This window comes from Mesocricetus auratus, unplaced genomic scaffold (assembly GCF_017639785.1).
Source record: "Mesocricetus auratus isolate SY011 unplaced genomic scaffold, BCM_Maur_2.0 Super-Scaffold_100007, whole genome shotgun sequence".
Taxonomy (NCBI): Eukaryota; Metazoa; Chordata; class Mammalia; order Rodentia; family Cricetidae; genus Mesocricetus; species Mesocricetus auratus.
Window position 1 is genome coordinate 871,268 of NW_024429191.1, and position 18,115 is coordinate 889,382.

Below are 18,115 nucleotides of genomic sequence, written 5' to 3' on the forward strand. Positions count from 1 at the left end.
CCTCGGGCCTGCGCGTGCGCAGTTATTCCTAGGTCTGCACGAGGCGAAGAATCATGGAGGACTCAGCGTCCGCGTCTCTCTCGACTTCAGCCGACACAGCGACCGCGATGAAAGCGGCCCCGGCCGCTTTGGAACATCTGGACCGAGAGCAGGCGAGTGATTTGAAAGACAGCGATTCGCAAGCGTGGTAGTTAGGGCCCGCGAGAGGCGCGGGGTGTGGAGCGAGAGGCCTGGAAATTCAGCGGGCCCGAGTGGGCGCCCCGGAACACGAAGGAGGTCGCTGAAACGCACCCCTGCGGGTTCGCTTCCCTCAGGCCTATAGCCTGTTTGCCTCCTGTTGGGAGTGGGCTTTTCTGCGCTCCATTCTTCAGGATTCCAAGACATTTGCACGTGCGAAAAGTACTGTACTCGGGGCCGGGCACATAAAGCTCAGTGACTGCTCCCAGAACTAAGCGCCTTTCCTGATTGTTCCCTCGCTAATGGAGGGTAGGAGAAGGTTCGGTATAGCCTGCTCTCGTAAGTAGAAAGGACACCTTGTAAGCAAATCCCGTAAGCAAGCAGTTACTTGGATTTTTGATGGAATCTTAAATTGCAAATTGCACTGGGCACAAATTCTAAAACACCAATATGCTGATTGAAATTTGCCCCCCCAAAAAGAAAGAGGAGCAAAGGAAACAAGTATGTTTGTGTATATGTATATGGGAGCAACAATTTACCTAAATTGAGAGAATTAACTTATTTCTATGTCTCCTCAGATTAAAAAGGCCGTAGAAGTTCTGTTTGCACACTCCAAGTCAAAGAAAAAAAATGAGTTACTTTTGAATGGAAATAAGAATTTATTTTTAATGGTGATATTATGGAAAATTCCAGCGAAAGAACTGCGTGTCCAAGTGTAAGTTTTTTAAGTTCTAATTTATCTGTTCAGGTTTCGTTCTTTTTTTTTTTTTTTTTCCAGACAGGGTTTCTCTGTATTGTTTTGGAGACTGTCTGGAACTTGCTCTGTAGACCAAGCTAGCCTCGAACTCACAGAGATCCGCCTGCCTCTGACTCCCGAGTGCTGGATTTAAAGGCGTGCACCACCAACACCCAGCCCCCATGTTCTTTTTTTTTTTTTTTTTTTTTTTTTTTGGTTTTTCGAGACAGGGTTTCTCTGTATTGTTTTGGAGACTGTCCTGGAACTAGCTCTGTAGACCAGGCTGGCCTCGAACTCACAGAAATCCGCCTGCCTCTACCTCCCAAGTGCTGGGATTAAAGGCGTGTGCCACCAACGCCCGGCCCCCATGTTCTTTTTATAAGTTATTTTAGAGCCAGCTGTGGCAGAGGCAGGCAGATCTCTGAGTTCAAAGCCATTCTCATCTACAGAGCTAGTACAGCCAGTGCTATACAGAAACAATGTCTTGAAATTAAATTAGTTTATTGTAGGTTTCATTTATATGTGTGTGTATGGAAGTTAGATGCTCACGTGTGAAGGTCAGAGAATAAATACAATTTCTCTTCTACCAGCTGGGTGTTGCTGACTCTAGCCTTTAATCCCAGCACTCTAGAGGGAGGCAGGCAGGTCTCCGAGTTTAAGGCCAGATCTACAGAGCGAGTTCCAAGGGCAACCTCCAAAGCAATACCGAGAAACCCTGTCTTGAAAAAGGAAAAAAACTATTTCTCTCCTCCCATGTTGGTCTTGGAGTAGAGTTGTGGTTGTCATGCTTGGCATTAAGCATGTGTCTTTACCCACTGATTCATCCAGCCTGCCTTTGAGTATTTATATTCTTGTTAGCTATCTTGGATGAGATTCCTCTGATGTACAGCTGGTAGGTTTGGGGGTGGAGGGAATAATCATATTGGTGTAAGTTGGTCCTGTGCAAGATTGGAGAACCTCTTAATCTGAGAAAAAATTATTTGTTTGATGAATCTTACATGTTGTGTGATAAGCTGCTTACTGTGCTTATCAAACCAGTATGTGTTTTCCCCAAAAATGAGGACTCCGGGAGGTTTAAAGAGGAAAAACACTTGATTTCCATATTTTTGTGTGTACAGAAGCCTGTGGGATACAAAAAAAAATCAGAATTCCTGGAAATAAAATGACAGATGGTTATAAACTGCAATGTATATAACTTGGATCCTCTGTGAGTTCAAGACCAGCCTGGTCTACGAGAGCTAGTTCCAGGACAGCCTCCAAAGCCACAGAGAAACCCTGTCTCAAAAAACCAAAAAACAAACAAACAAACAAACTTGGGTCCTCTGAAAGAGCATCCAGTGCTCTTAAATGCTGGACTACCCCTTGAGCCTGGTTCGGGGGATGAACATGGATCACTGTACAGTGAATGCTTGAAGGTCTGTTCCTGGGCCATGAAACCTGGGTCTTTCTTGTGCTAGGCAACTGCTCTACACTCCTAGCCCTCTGTTTGCATTTTTCTCCACAAGACAGGGTTTCTCTTTGTAGCCCTGGCTGTCCTGTAACTCACTCTGAAGAACAGGCTGGCCTCAAACTCACAGAGATCCACCTGCCTCTGCCTCCCAAGTGCTGGGATTAAAGGGCATGCATAAATCAGTGTGGCTGGTTGGGGCCAACAGGGTGGTTCCTGCTTGGTACACATAAAAGGAGAGAACCAGGTCCGCAAAGTTGTTCTCTGGACCCACGTATGCACAATGGGACACATATCCCCAGATTTTTTTTTTGTTTTTTGTTTTTGTTTTTTTTGTTTTTGTTTTTGGAGACAGGATTTCTCTGTGGCTTTGGAAGCTGTCCTGGAACTCACTTTGTAGACCAGGCTGGCCTCGAACTCACAGAGATCCGCCTGCCTCTGCCTCCCGAGTGCTGGGATTAAAGGCGTGCGCCACCAACGCCTGGCCCCTAGATTATTTTAAATGGGAGTAAATGTGTTTTGGACAATACACATTGTCTAGAATAATGGTTTGCTCCTTGTCTTTTGTCATGTTTTACAGGTCTTTGCCTCATAGTATCCTATTAGATTCCTCAGAAGTCTGTCTGTTTACCAAAGATGACTGTGAATCACCTGAAAAAACAGAATGTTTCTATAAAAAACTTTTGAAAAAGCATGGAGTTAACAACATCTCTCGGGTAGGAATCATGTTACTACTTTGAAGTCCTTTCAGAGATCTAATTGAAATGAAATATGATATATATGTATATATATATATACATTGCTTTTTAGGTCTATTTTCTCTTTAGTTTATTTTTTCATGGATATGTTTTGCTTATATTCCTAAGTACCATGTGAATGCAGGTGTCCTTGGAGGCCAAAAGAGGGAGGCTATCAAATGCCCTGGAGCTAGAGTTACAAGTGTTTGTCAGCTGCCTGGTAGATGCTGAGAAATAAAACCCAGGTCCTTCAAAAGAGAGCAGCAAGTACCCTTAACTGCTGAGCCATCTCTGGCCCCTGTTTTTCTTGTTTTAATCTAATTATTGTGGCTTTTGGTTGGCTGTATTCCATTTTGCTTGTGATGAAGGTGCTATTCTGATTTGTGGCTGAAAAGCTAAATGCATGTCAGATTTTATATCTTAATTTTAATTGTCTAGAGTACAGTACCTAAGAGGAGGCTGGAGGGCATGGGATTCCCTGCAAATGGAATTGCAGGTTGTTTCCATAGGTGCTAGAAATTGGATTCATTTCCAATTTCTCTGAACCACTGAGCCATCTATAGCCATTGCAGATTATTTAGAAACTTAATGTTTGTGTCAGTCCCTCTGTACTTGGAGAGCATTCTATGTCTGCCTCTGCTTTGTGATTGTTTGTTTTATTATTTGATTGTTTTTACTTCTCCTGGTAATAGGAATTGAATCCAGAACCTTACACATGTTAGGCTAATGCTCTGCCACAAACTTGCAGTGTAGATCAGGCTAGCCTCCTACTTAGATATCCTCCTTCATTAGGGGGATTAAATAATCCCAGGTTGGGATAAACGTTGTACCACATACTGCCTCCCCACCTCCATCTCCAATACATTTGCTTTTTTAAAATGTGTCTGAGTGTTTTATCTGTGAGTGTCTGTGCACCTGGTATGTGCCCATGAAGGCCAGAACAGTCTTGGATGCCCTGCAGCTGGAGAGAGGTACACATAGCTGTTAGCCACTATGTGGGTACTGAGAATCAAACACAGGTCTTATGTAAGAGGAGTCAGTGCTCTTGACCACTAAGCTATCTCTGAAGCCACTGTTTTACTTTTGTTTTGAGATACCATCTTGCTCAATTGCCTGGGCTAGCCTCAAAGTTAGTTAACACTCTCTAACCTGAGGATCCTAAGAAACAGATTTATTGTAATCTATTTTGGGCCCTGGCCTACATACTGGGTTTTTGTCCTGGGTCCTTAATGATAGTCCTCTCAGTGTCCCCAGCATTTTGCAGTGTCTGGCACATTTTAGATGTTTAGGAATTCATTAAACTGAGAGGGGTGTGGCTCTAGGATTGACCTGAATAGGAAGTAGTCCGTATTTTTTTGTTTTGTTTTTCAAGACAGGGTTTCTCTGTATTGTTTTGGAGGCTGTCCTGGAACTCACTCTGTAGACCAGGCTTGGTCTGGAACTCAGAGATCCATCTGCCTCTGCTGGGATTAAAGTCATGGGCCACCACCGTCCGGCTGTATTCCATATTTCTTGTTTCAGGTTCTTAAGGTTTTGTTCTTGTTTTTGTTCTATTTTCTAGATTATCCCTTTTAAAACTTTAAAAACAGAATATAAAGCCTATGAAGCCAAGCTCCGCCTCCTGGGTAGCTTTGACATTTTCATTACTGATGAAAGAATTCGACGGCATTTGCCCACACACATAGGAAGGCATTTCTATCAGAGGAAGAAGTGAGTTTATTTGCAGTGACTGAACTTTGGTGGTATGGGGTTTTGTGTGTGTGTGGTGTTCTGATATCTGTGTGTTTTCATAGAGTTCCTGTATGTGTGAACCTTCTGGCCAAGAACCTGTCCAAAGAGATTGACCGATGTATCACAGGGACCGTCTTAAACATCTCCAAACATGGTTCCTGCAGGTAACAATAAAAACATCTATGTGTATCTTTTTAAACTTTATGTGGCATGGTGATTGAATCCATTTTTTTTTCTTTAAAGGGTAGTGTTAATGAAACCAGGTCCTTCTATAAAAACCCTTAGAAATGCCAAATGGTGGTGGTACATGCCTTTACGTGGATCTCTTGAGTTCAAGGTCAGCCTGGTGTACAAAGTGGGTTCCAGGACAGCCAAGACCACACAGAGAAACCTTTCTCAAAAAAGGGACTTCTAGGAATATAATAATTTTAATCCCCATTAACAATTTCTTTGTCATTGTTGTCTGATTTTCCTGGAGAGATGTGAACAAATGTGTATTCATCCCAGGTATGAATGCTTCTACAGGTCTGTCTTTGAATAACTTACAGCTTCACAGATATTACTTACAGAAATGTGTGACATAAGCAGCTGTACCACTTGAGTTCTCTTCTGCGCAAAGTGTCTGCTGCTTACATAGATTCAGGAAAGAACCTCTTCGGTCTTGTACCTGTTCAAACCTGCTGCCGTCCCTGTTCTGAGGCATGTTTCTGCTGGGAGGAAGTACTTTTCCCTTCGATTCATTTTCACCCAGGCTCCTAAACTAGGTACAACATTACATCTAGGCTAAGGGAAAGACCTTTGGAGTTGACAAGGTTCCAATTTAAGGCACCTGGCCACCAACCATAGCACTGTGTTTTTGATCCCCAGGACTCACATGGCAGAAGGAGAGAACTACTATCTGCATGTTGTCTTCTAACCTCCACATACTGTGACACTCCAGCACTCACACAAAGCACACATAAGATAAAGACTCAACCGGCATTGGTGGCGCACACCTTTAATCCCAGCACTCTGGAGGCAGAGGCAGGGGGATCTCTGAGTTTGAGACCAGCCTGGTCTACAGAGTGAGTTCCAGGACAGCCTCCAAAACAATACAGAGAAACCGTCTGGAAAAACAAAAAGACTCAAGTACAGTCCCCAGCGCCCATGTTAGATGTGGCTTACAACCACCTGTAATTCTATGTCTAGGGCATTCAATGCCTCTGGGCTAAAAGTTCACATCCACTGTAACTTTTTGGTTTTACGAGACAGGGTTTCTCTGTATTGTTTTGGAGGCTATCGGTCCAGCCCGGCCTCAAACTCACAGAGATCCACCTGCCTCTGCCTCCCGAGTGCTGAGATTAAAGGCGTGCGCCACCACCGCCCGGCACCTGTTTTTAAACATAGGGTCTCACTATATAATTCTGGCTAGCCTGGGACTCATAGAGATCTTCTGGGCCTCTGCAGTGAATGTTGGGATGCAAGTGAGAGAGCTGCCTCCCCCAGCAAAAAAGGGGGGGGCATGTGTGCCACTATACCCAGTTTTTTGTTTGTTTGGTTTTTGGTTTGTTTGTTTGGTTTTGGTTTTTACGAGACAGGGTTTCTCTGTATTGTTTTGGAGGCTATCAGTCCAGCCCGGCCTCAAACTCACAGAGATCCGAGTGCTGGGATTAAAGACGTGCGCCACCACCGCCCGGCTACCCAGTTTTTTTTTAAAAAATGAATAAAAGTGTAATGATTGCTTTCATGCCTGCAAGAGGAAAACCCCTTGATTGGTTTCAGTTAAGTAACTAAGAAGAGTTGTCATTAGACCTGGCCTCCTGCTCCTACCTTGGTTATAGGCTGATGTCACAAAGAAGGTTGAAATACCAAGTATCATGACCCACATGATCCTACCAGAGGAGATGCTTGAGACAAAAGGCTTGTGCTTTGAGGGTAGTCTGTGTTACATAGTGAGTTGAGTTTCTCCCATTATTTATGTTCCCTTTGCCTGACAGAGTAGCTTCCTGTCTTCATTTTTTCCCTTCCTTTTCTTTGCCTACACAAACAGCTCTGTGCACATATACACATACAGAGTAGACAGAGCCAGCCAGTGACTGACTGTAGAAAAAGAGAGCCAGGAAAGAGCTACTATCCAGTTGACACTCCACAGACTGCCACCACAGTAAACCTGCTGTCCCTTAGCTGCAGGGATGGTCTTGATCTCTGATAGATAAAGTATGTTATCCATGAGACTCGGGTATTCTTTACTTGAGAAGGACTCTTCTAAGAGATGAGAATTGTGAGTTAGCAGTGACATTTTGGGGTGATTTTGCTCAGAAAAGCTTCAGGGGTCACCATTTTGGGTGGGAGTGTGGACAATTTCTGGGGTCAGTTCTGTTTTTACACTGAGTTCACTGTGATTGAACTCCTATCCTCAGGCTCCATGGCTTGAGCTCAAGGTTGTCAGGTTTGTGTGACTAGTTCCTTTACCAGCTGAGCCATCTTGTGGTTCAGCCTGTGTTTCTTTTGGCATGGTAGTATTTTACTTCAGGCAATAGAGTTCTGAAATTCAAAAGTTAAGAATCTTATTCATTAAATTCTAGTACTGTGCGTATTGGCCACACTGGAATGGAGACTCAGCACATCGTTGAAAATATCCTGGCTGTTGCAGAAGTGCTTTCAGAAAAACTACCAGAGGTACTGTATGGCAAGTGCATGAGTCTTTAGTGTTTAAAAGAAGCAGCAGCGGTATATGTATACATGGCATTATTTCTTTGTTTCAGAAATGGCCAAGTGTGAAACTCTTGTTCCTGAAAACTGACAAGTCCGTTTCCCTTCCCATCTTTTCCTCGTTTGTCACGTGTCAGGATGAAAACACCTCATCCTTCCGTAGCATGAGGAGAAAGGTTAGTATAAGTTAAAATATTAAGTGTGAGCCGGGTGTTGTGAGGCATGCTTTTAATGCCAGCACTTAGGAGGGAGAGGTAGACAGATCTCTCTGACATCAAGGCTAGCCTATCTACTATGTTAATTCCAGGACAGCCAGGGCTACACAGAATCCCTGTCTCAAAATATAATCATCAAAATGTAGCCAAGGGACAGATCATAGGAAGTTCAGAGTGTTCTGAACTTAGCAAGTTGTTCTGGTCACAGCAAGTTCAGTTGTGCTATATTATAAGGCCCTGTTTTAATTACATTTAAGTTTTTTGTTGTTGTTTTTGTTTGTTTCTTTTTGTTTTCCAGACAGGATTTCTCTGTGACTTTTGGAGGCTGTCCTGGAAGTAGCTCTTGTAGACCAGGATGGTTTCAAACTTACAGAGATCCACCTGCTTCTGCCTCCTGAGAGCTGGGGTTAAAGATGTGCGCTAACACTGCCCAGCTTAACTAAATAAAATCAACTTTGGCTCAGGAGGCCAAGTTAGCAACTAGTTGACAGAGTCATAGGTTGTCTGTGAAACAATAGACACACACAGGAAAGTAGTAGGGAGGGGCTTAGTGGAGTGTGGGTTCTTTTGGTAAAGTGGAAGTACACTTTTAAGAGATGCTGCCAGCAAAGAGCTACTCCACCTCTCTGAGCTATCAGGTTTTTACCCCAGCCTTTGACTCCCAAAGCTATATTTGGTGGCAGCAACATTAACTCCTGCAGGCCTAGACTTTGTAACTGCAGAGCTGCATTTGCTGGTTAAAACTGCAACAAGTTAAGTGAAGCCTCTGTATTGACAGAAAAACACTAAGTTCTGAGTATTCTATACCATGTCTGTGTGGAAGTCCCTGGAATTATTCTCCGATGAGTTATTGTGAGCCACCATGTTGATTCTGGGAATCAAACCAAGTCTCAAGAACAAATGCTCTTGGGGGTTGGAAAGATGGCTCAGAGGTTAAGCGCACTGACTGCTCTACCAGAGGTCCTGAGTTCAATTCCCAGCAACCACATGGTGGCTCACAACCATCTATAATTCAATCTGGTGCCCTCTTCTGGCATGTATATGTAATAAATAAATAAATCTTTAAAAAAAAAAAGAACAAATGCTCTTTAGCCACTGAGCCATCTCTTGGTTCTCTCTCTCTCTCTCTCTCTCTCTCTGTGTGTGTATATGTGCGTGCGCGCGCCTGTTTGTGTTATGTATACAGTGCTGTCTGCATGATCCTTGCAGTTCAGAAGAGGGCACCAGATGTTATTACTGGGTGGTTGCTTGGAAATTGAACTCGACCTCTGAGTAAAACCAGCTAGTTTTCTTAACCACTGAGCCATCACTCCAGCCTCATAGGCTTTTTTTGGGGGGGGGGTGTTTTGGTGTTTTGAGGCAGGGTTTCTCCGTAGCAGTCCTAGCTGAACTGGAACTCACTTTGTAGACCAGGCTGGCCTCGAACTCACTGAAATCCACCTACCTCTGCATCCCAGGTGCTGGGATTAAAAGCCTTTTTTTTTCTTTCTTTCTTTTTCTTTTGAGACAGTCTCACTATGTAGACCAGATTGACCTTAAACTCACAGAAGCCGGGCGTTGGTGGCGCACGCCTTTAATCCCAGCACTCGGGAGGCAGAGGCAGGCGGATCTCTGTGAGTTCGAGGCCAGCCTGGTCTACAAAATGAGTTCCAGGACAGCCTCCAAAGCCACAGAGAAACCCTGTCTCGAAAAAACCAAAAAAAAAAAAAAAAAAAAAAAAAAACCTCACAGAAATCTGTCTGCCTATGGTAGCACTGGGATCAAAGGTGTTCATCACCATGCCTGGGTCTTCATCTAGTGGTCTTTAATTCTTTAAAACTTGTAAGCACAGTCTAACAATATAAAGGGCAAGCCTTATGATACTGCAGGTGGTTGTCTCTACCCATAATCAGCTAATACTGAAATATTAACAAATTATCTCACATTTAGCTTGGGTCACTCTGCATCATTCCTTAGTACTCCCAATCTGGTGACTGAAACCTGTAGAGTTTGAGAGCAACAACTGGGTGAAACAGCTCTGCAAATGACCTTTCTTCCTCCTCCTGACATACATGCTCTGTATTGTCTGGGCTGCAACTAGAATGTGCTGCCTAAATTTAGGGTGGGTCTTCCCATATCCATTAAAGGAATCAAGACACTTTATCAGTTGAGAGTCCCTGTTTAGGTGACTCAAACTGTCGGTTGAAACATCCCAGTTCTTTATCACTGTAGATAGCCAGTTGTGATAGAGCATGTCAGTAATTTCATTGTGTAGCAGATAGGTAGAAGAGATTCAAGTTCAAGGCCCACCAGCTTGGGCTACACATTGAAACACCTGTCACCCCAAACAAGTAGAACTGATGTTTAAGTGGTTAGAAATGGGGCATTCTGTTTGCATGGGTCAAGGATATTTTAGGGAGCTTTTGAATAATAAGAGCTGCACCTCTCAATCTGTTTTCTGTGACTGTTTTTCCTGCTAAACTTTTATCTGGTATTTTGGTAGGAACTAAAGAAAAAAATGAAGCATGAAAAAGAAAAGTTGAAGAAAAGCAAAGGGTTAAGGAAAATGTCCAATAAGGATGCATCTCTTCAAACTCAAGGTGACTTAGCAAGTGAAACCAGCAATTCTCCAGTCAAGACCCCAAGACCCCAGAAGAAAAAGACCAGCAAAGTAAAAGCACAACCTGAAGGGACAGATGAGTGTGAAGAAGCAATTCCGCAACTGGTACCAATAGGAGAAATACCAAATAAAGAAAACATGAAGGTATTTTATTAGTGTTAGTAGCTGGTATGTATGGGGCAAAAAGTGCCAAGTGACAAAAGCTTTAGAGTTAGCTCTGGGAATCAGGAAGGCAGGCACTGACTTACTTACTTTATCCTAGAACACCTTGAGTAATGTAAAAGGCCTGTTATTTTATAGCAGGGTATCTTCTAGAAGGATGTCTCGCATATTGGGTATTCATTGTAGCAAGTACTTCAAGCAGTTGGTCCATTTGGCCTCTTGGTGCACAGGATGTGTCTGCTGCCAGCACAGTACAACATATTAGTGTAATGTTTTTGTTTTAGAGACAGGGTCTTGCTGTGTTAGCCCTGGATTCCCTCTAAAGTATTAGGATTATATATTTGTGTCACCATACCAGGCAACCTTTAAAAAATATATTTATATATAGAAGTAGGGGTATATTCTAAAACAAAAACTGGCTGGGCAGTGATGGAGCACACTTTAATCCCAAAGACTAATGTATGTTCCTATAATCCCAGGCTAAAGCAGAAGCTGAACCCAGCCTGAATTACATAATAAATTCCAGCCAGGTGAGCGCTGTCTCAAAAAGATGACAAAAAACAAATGTCTGACAGTAGAAAGGGCCGTTCCTCATTTCACCATCCCAAGGTTACAATTATAGGGTTATAATCAAAATTATGGCTCCTTAAATTTGATTGTGAAATCTTGCTCTTTGTTATTCTAGACTTCATCTTTTCTTTTCTTTTTTTAGATGCAAGAAAATGTCACAGGGGGGAAATCTCCAAAAAAGAAACCTGATCCAAATACACCTCAGGGCAAGAAAAGGAAGGCCTTACCAGCTACAGAGATCCCAGGAGCTTTAGAGCCTGTGACCTCAGGGAAGAAACAAAAAAAAAATGTGCAGGAAGTCAGAAAGTCGGGAGCCAAATTCTTTACTCCCAGGAAAGCTTCCAACACACCCAAAAACAAAAAGCCCCAAGTGTCCCACTCAAACTAAAATCAGGTTCCTCAGCCTGAAGGAACTATAAGAGCTTTTCAAGAATACTTAGGCAGGTTGTGGTTGCACACACTGTGGGACATATATAGGCAGATTTGTGTGGGTTTGAGGCCAGCCAGACTACATAGTGAGATGTTGTCTTGGTGACAGACAAACTTGACCAAGATTGGTTGTGCACACCTACATTCCTAACACTCAAGAAGCCAAGACCAGGGAGTCATGAACTTCAGCAAGAATCTGTCGCTAAAGGCTTGGCCTCAGTACCCAGAACTTTGAAAAATACCACACACCTGCATATAAAACAAAAGGTACTTGGGTACCTACCCTACTACAGCCCTTTTCAGCAGTAAGTCCTATACTTAAATGTTTTTGTGAAGTTTCCAGGGGTGATTCTCAATTTTTCTATTTGTAAAAATCAGTGGTTTGAGGCAAAAAAAATAAAAATTAAAAATATTTTTTTGTTCAGTGTATTTGTTGATAAGAGTGCCTCTGTATGTTTGTGGTTTTTTAAACTAAAGTATAACATCTGCTACTGGCAAATGGCATTGTACTGTGGTGTTTCACATCTCACCTGACTAATTTGAAGACATGTAGCAGCAGCATTCTGTCTACATGGGAAAATTTAGTCACTTGCACTGTTAAACTAGCTGGTGCAAACATTCTAAGTAGCCAGAAAGGGGATTGACACATAAGGATCAGCTACAGCAGGCCTTAGATGATAGCTCAGGTTAGGAACACTGGCTACTCTCCAGAGAACCCAAAGTTCACTTCCCAGCAGCCTCACGATGGCTCACAAGTGTAACTCCAGGGATCCAAGGCCTTTTGGTCTCAGGCACCAGCACAGAAATGTGCACAGTGGATGTATAAACTTGGAAAACAAAATGATTTGGTTAGTTAGCACATACTTCAAAGGGAGTACCTCTGTGTAGTACCTCATTTGTTTAATCTTGGGAGTCAGGGAACCAGCCTTGCTTCATAGGAGATGCTGTCAGAAGAATATTGATGCACTTACAAGGGCACTAAATGAGTTCTGTGATTGGAACTTTTTTTGGGGGGGTTTCGAGACAGGGTTTCTCTGTGGCTTTGGAGGCTGTCCTGGAACTAGCTCTGTAGACCAGGCTGGCCTCGAACTCACAGAGATCCGCCTGCCTCTGCCTCCCAAGTGCTGGGATTAAAGGCGTGCGCCACCAACGCCCGGCTAAGAAATTATATATCTTAAGCCTTCCTGTTCTCACCCATTTAAAGCATGTGCCATCATCATCTGGCAGAATAGTTTTAATTTAAATGGTTCTGTTGAGCCAGGCACACCTTTTAATCCCAGCACTCACAAGGCAGAAGCAGGCGGATCTCTGAGTTAAAGGCTAACGTGGTCAACAGGTCTTCAGGGACAGCCCAAGCTACATCATAAAGCTGTTTCAAAAAGTGGGGGTGGGGAGTGGTAGGGTTAAGGCATGAGCCACCACCAACCGATCAAGTATGGAATTTTTAAGAGTTGAAACTCAATTTTTTTTTTTTTTTTTTTTTTTGGTTTTTACGAGACAGGGTTTCTCTGTATTGTTTCGGAGGCTATCAGTCCAGCCCAGCCTGGAACTCACAGAGATCCACCTGCCTCTGCCTCCCGAGTGCTGGGATTAAAGGCGTGCGCCACCACCGCCCGGCAAAACTCAATTTTTGATGTCTGTTCTAAAAGGTTTAAAATATTTACCGTTTGATAAAATTTCTAGTTAATAGTAACAAAATTGTGGTTGAATAATTAGCATACACAACACCTTGTTTAGAAATGGCCTTTAGAGCCGGGTGTTGGTGGCACACGCCTTTAATCCCAGCACTTGGGACACAGAGGCAGGCGGATCTCTGTGAGTTTGAGGCCAGCCTCGTCTACAAAGCGAGTTCCAGGACAGCCTCCAAAACAATACAGAGAAACCCTGTCTCAAAAAACCAAAAGAAAAAAGAAATGGTCTTTAGTTACACATCCTTCCATGATGACACACACCTGTAATCCCAGCAACAGCCTGGCAGAGTTGGGAGCTGCCCGATTACTCCTATGCTCAGATATGGGAAATGATGAAGTTGTGTGTTAGCTACAAATCACCTATGCTTGTTAATAACATCCTGGGCTGGGAATCATGATGCAGGCATTTAATTCCAGCACTCAGGAAGTAGAGGAAGGAAGATTTCTTGAACTCCAGGATAGCAAGTTCCAAGAGTTCCAGGACAGCCAGGGCTACAGAGACACTATCTTTATAAAAATATTTTTTTAGCCGGGCGTTGGTGGCGCATGCCTTTAATCCCAGCACTCGGGAGGCAGAGGCAGGCGGATCTCTGTGAGTTTGAGACCAGCCTGGACTACCAAGCGAGTTCCAGAACAGCCTCCAAAGCCACAGAGAAACCCTGTCTCGAAAAACCAAAAAAAAAAAAAAAAGTTTTAAAAAGCCAGGCAAGGTGTGCCTTTAGCCTTTAGTCCCAGCCTGGAGGCAAAGGCAGGTGATCTTTGTAAGTTTGAGGCTACAGAGTGAAACCCTGTCTGGAAAAAACTAAAAATCAAAATTAACAACATCTTTACCAAATTCTCAGCAGGTGAAAACAAGCATAAAAGCCATCAGTGTGCTGGTCGTTGGTGGCGCACGCCTTTAATCCCAGCACTCGCGAGGCAGAGGCAGGTGGATCTCTGTGAGTTCGAGGCCAGCCTGGTCTACAGAGCGAGTTCCAGGACAGCCTCCAAAGCCACAGAGAAACCCTGTCTCGAGAGAAAAAAAAAAAAAAAGCCATCAGTGTAAAACCTCTTCCAATTTTAGATTACCTTTTACATGAGGGCCCTATGTGTTTACTCCTTGTTAGGATTTTGTTCAGAACAGTTGAGGCATTCATATTAGTTTAATAACTCTGTTGCATGGATCCCCCTCCCCCCTCGAGAGTCCATGTTGCTTCAATTCTGCAATCAAGGGCCTAATACATAAAAACGAGGTACAGCCATGCTGACTCTCCACTGAAGGATGCTTCCTCTTGAAAGTCCTTGCTGCTTTGGAAGAAACAATTTCTGGCCTTTGTTGACTTATTTAAAAGCTACCGTTGTACCAGGTGAGAAAAGTCATTTCTTTCATAAAATTATATGTACTCTGCTGGCATTGCCTGAAGGTGCTTTGAAGATAACCTGCTAAACTCACAGTTTTATGCATTTATTCATATTAAGTTACAACTGGCACTTCTGGTGGGAAGTAGTGTTCTTATCCATATCCCTGGGCTATTTTTCTGAAGATACTAAGATTCTGAATTTCAGGGACGGAAGAGATGGCTCAATGGTTAGGAACATTTGTTCTTTTAGAGGACCCTGGTTCTATTCCCAGCATCCACATGGCTGCTCACAACACAACCTTCCATAACTCCTATTCTAGGGGATCTGATGCCCTCTTCTGGACTCTGAAGGCACCAAGCATGCATGCATGCAGTGTTACAAAATGCATGCAAACAACAAAACACTCACACAGAAAATAAGTATACCTTAAAAAAAACAAAACTGGATTGTTTCCTTTTTTTTTTTTTTCTTTTGGTTTTGGTTTTTGAGACAGGATCTCACCAAGAAGCCCTGGCTATCCTGGAACTGGATCTGTATACCAGGCTGGTTTTGAACTCAGAAACCTGCCTGCCTCTGCCTCCCAACCACCTAGGTTGTTTTTCTGTGTGGTTTTTTTTTCTTCTTCTTTTTTTTTGTGTGTGTGTGTGTGTGTTTAGAGGGCTTTTGTTTTTGCTTTTTTTATTGATTTTATTTGTTTGAGAAATGTTTTACCATGTACTGCGTTTAGCCTGGAATTCAAACGTCTCCTGCCTCAGCTTTCAAATTCTGGGATTACAGACTCACACCATCACTTCAATCTAGTCTACATTCATCTTTGAATTTCACTTCTTGTATGAAGCATAACAAAAACACTTCAGGGAGAAACAGAACCTGCTTATTTCAGTGCCCTGAGTCTTGTATTCTGTTCTTAGTAGCCTTTCCAGATGTCTTGAAATGACATGGTAACACCTATAAACAATATCTTTTTGTTTTTTCAACGAGACAGGATCTCACCAGGTAACTCTAGCTGTTCTAGAACTCTATATTAGTTCAGGCTGCCCTCACAGAAGTTCACCTCTCTTTGCCTCAGGAGTACAGGGATGAAAGGCGTGTGCCGACACACCTGGATACATGGTACCTTTTATTACCACTGAGAATCACTGTGGGTGTGGCTCTGGAGTAGAGGGCTTTCCTACATGTGTGAAGCCATTAGTTTCCTTCCTACCCCACCCCTACCACCCAACCCTCCTCACTATAAGAAGTATTCAAGTCTGACCTTCTTAGAAGGAACTATCTTTGAGACAGGGTCTCTACATAGCCTTGGCTATCCTGGTTCTCACTATGTAGACCAGGCTAGGAGTGAACTCACAGAGACCTTCGTGTCTCTGTCTTCCAGACTCTGGGATTAAAGGTGTACTCCACTATGCCTAGCCTAAAATACTATTTTTTAAGATTCACTTATGTTTGCCGGGCAGTGGTGGCGCACGCCTTTAATCCCAGCACTCGGGAGGCAGAGGCAGGCGGATCTCTGTGAGTTTGAGGCCGGGCTGGACCGATAGCTTCCAAAACAATACAGAGAGACCCTGTCTCATAAAAACCAAAAAAAAAAAAAGATTCACTTATGTTTTTGTGTAAGTGTTTTGTGTATAAGTGTTTTGCCTGCATGTATTGAATCATCTGTGTGCCTGGTGACCTTGGATAGAGGGAATTAAATCTACTGAGACTGGAGTTACAGAGGATTATGAGTCACAGTGGGTGTGCTGAGAATTGAACCTGGTTCCCTGTGAGTGCAACAAGTGCTCTTAACCACTGAGCCATCTCTCCAGTCCCCTTAAAAGACGCTCTTAGTGACTTGTGTAGATCATCCTTAAAGTCCATCCTCACAGAATAAGCCTTGGCCCTGAGTTCACTATGAACTTGCTGGGAATTCTGGATCTTCCTGCCTCAGCCTCAAGTACTGGGTTACAAGCATACCCAACCACACAGTTCTCCATAAACTTCACTGTTACTGACCTGTAATCTTTTCCCCCTTAATCACTGCAGGAAAATAAGCACAATGTACCAAGATCTTCAAATGGATGTTGCTAGCAGCCTCCTACGAAGGGAGAAGACTGTTTGCTGTCTATCCTTCTCAGAATGTTACTGGTGGCATGCACTGATCTCCATCATGGGAGTGCTGGTTCTGACTCTAGGACTCATTCTCATTATCTACAACTCCTACCACCAAGTAGCTTTCTCTGTTGGAATATGCATGACAGTTGCAAGCCTTATTTTTGTTGTCCTGAGTCGTGTGCAAGTTGTGTCTAACAGCAATGAGAACTCGACAGAAGGAACAGAAGCAGGGTCAGAGAATTCCTTATATACTTCCCAGACTTCGATATTGGCCAGTACCAGACTGTGACTCTACACTGAACTTGATATCCTAGATCCCCGGAACTTTTAAATCTGAACATTATAAAAATACAAATAAAAATTACCTCTTAATAGCTTGTTTCCTAATAAAGCCCAAAAGCAAGAATATCCACATGTAAGAGCCTTTCATCTGATTTTGTTCCTGTTCTCTGTGGCACAATAGACTCCCTCTGAAGAAGCAGTGATTTCCTCAAGTTGATGTCAGGGGCTCAAATCTTTTTTTTTTTTTTTTCTTTTTGGTTTTTCAAGACATGGTTTCTCTGTGGCTTTGGAGGCTGTCCTGGAACTCACTTGGTAGTCCAGGCTGGTCTCGAACTTACAGAGATCCACCTGCCTCTGCCTCCCGAGTAGTGCTGGGATTAAAGGCTTGCGCCACCAACGCCCAGCGGGGCCCAAATCTTTAGCAGCTTTCTTCCTCTCTCTCTTTCTCTTTCTCTCTCTCTCTGTCTCTCTCTCTGTCTCTCTCTCTCTCTCTGTCTCTCTGTCTCTCTCTCTGTCTCCCTCTCTCTGTCTCTCTGTCTCTCTCTCTGTCTCCCTCTCTCTGTCTCTCTGCTCTCTCTCTCTCTCTCTCTCTCTCTCTCTCTCTCTCTCTCTCTCTCTCTCTCTCTCTCATTAGTTTTTGACACAGAGTTTCTTTGTGTTGCTCTGGTTGACCTGGAACTCTCTGCTCTGGTTGACCTGGAACTCTCTGTAGATCAGGCTGGCTTGAAACTAAGACTGCCTGCCTCTGCCTCCTGGGTCTTGGGATCAAAGGGGTGAGCCACCACCACCACCACTGGCCTATTACTCTTATTTTTTTCAACTTTTAAATTTTATTTTACATACTACATTTCCTCTCCCTCCTCTCCTCCCATTCTCCCATTCTCTCCTCCCACCTCCTTTCTAGCCTGCTTCCCCCATCCACTCCTCCGCCATCTCCATTCAGAAAGGGTAAGGCCTCCCATGGGAGTCAACAAAGCATGGCACATCAAGTTGATGTAGTATCAAGCTCCTCCCCCTTGCATCAAGGCAGAACAAGGCATCCCACCATAGGGAATAGGTTCCAAAGAGCCAGTTCATGGATCAGGGATAGGTCCTGGTCCCACTGCTAGGGCTCCACAAAAGACCAACTTATACAACTGTCACCCACGTTCAGAGAGCCTAGATCAGTCCCATGCCATCTCCCTACCTGTCAGTCCAGAGACCATGAGCTCCCACA

At 43.6% G+C, this 18,115-nt stretch overlaps 1 protein-coding gene and 1 long non-coding RNA gene across 2 annotated transcripts; both read left to right on the plus strand.

Annotated features, from left to right (window-relative positions):
- Window position 1: 1 nt before the first annotated feature.
- Window positions 2-11,906, plus strand: Rsl1d1 (ribosomal L1 domain containing 1). The gene is made up of 9 exons (XM_040748084.1): window positions 2-152; window positions 756-892; window positions 2,941-3,076; window positions 4,659-4,807; window positions 4,891-4,992; window positions 7,393-7,486; window positions 7,573-7,695; window positions 10,217-10,477; window positions 11,208-11,906. Exons 1-9 carry the CDS (start codon window positions 54-56, stop codon window positions 11,451-11,453), a joined length of 1,347 nt encoding a protein of 448 aa, XP_040604018.1. The 5' UTR covers window positions 2-53; the 3' UTR covers window positions 11,454-11,906.
- Window positions 11,907-14,176: 2,270 nt separating this feature from the next.
- On the plus strand, window positions 14,177-17,031 carry LOC121141238. Its single transcript, XR_005878096.1, has 2 exons — window positions 14,177-14,531; window positions 16,549-17,031. It is a non-coding gene; the product is annotated as an uncharacterized LOC121141238 (long non-coding RNA).
- The last annotated feature ends 1,084 nt before the right edge of the window (window positions 17,032-18,115 follow it).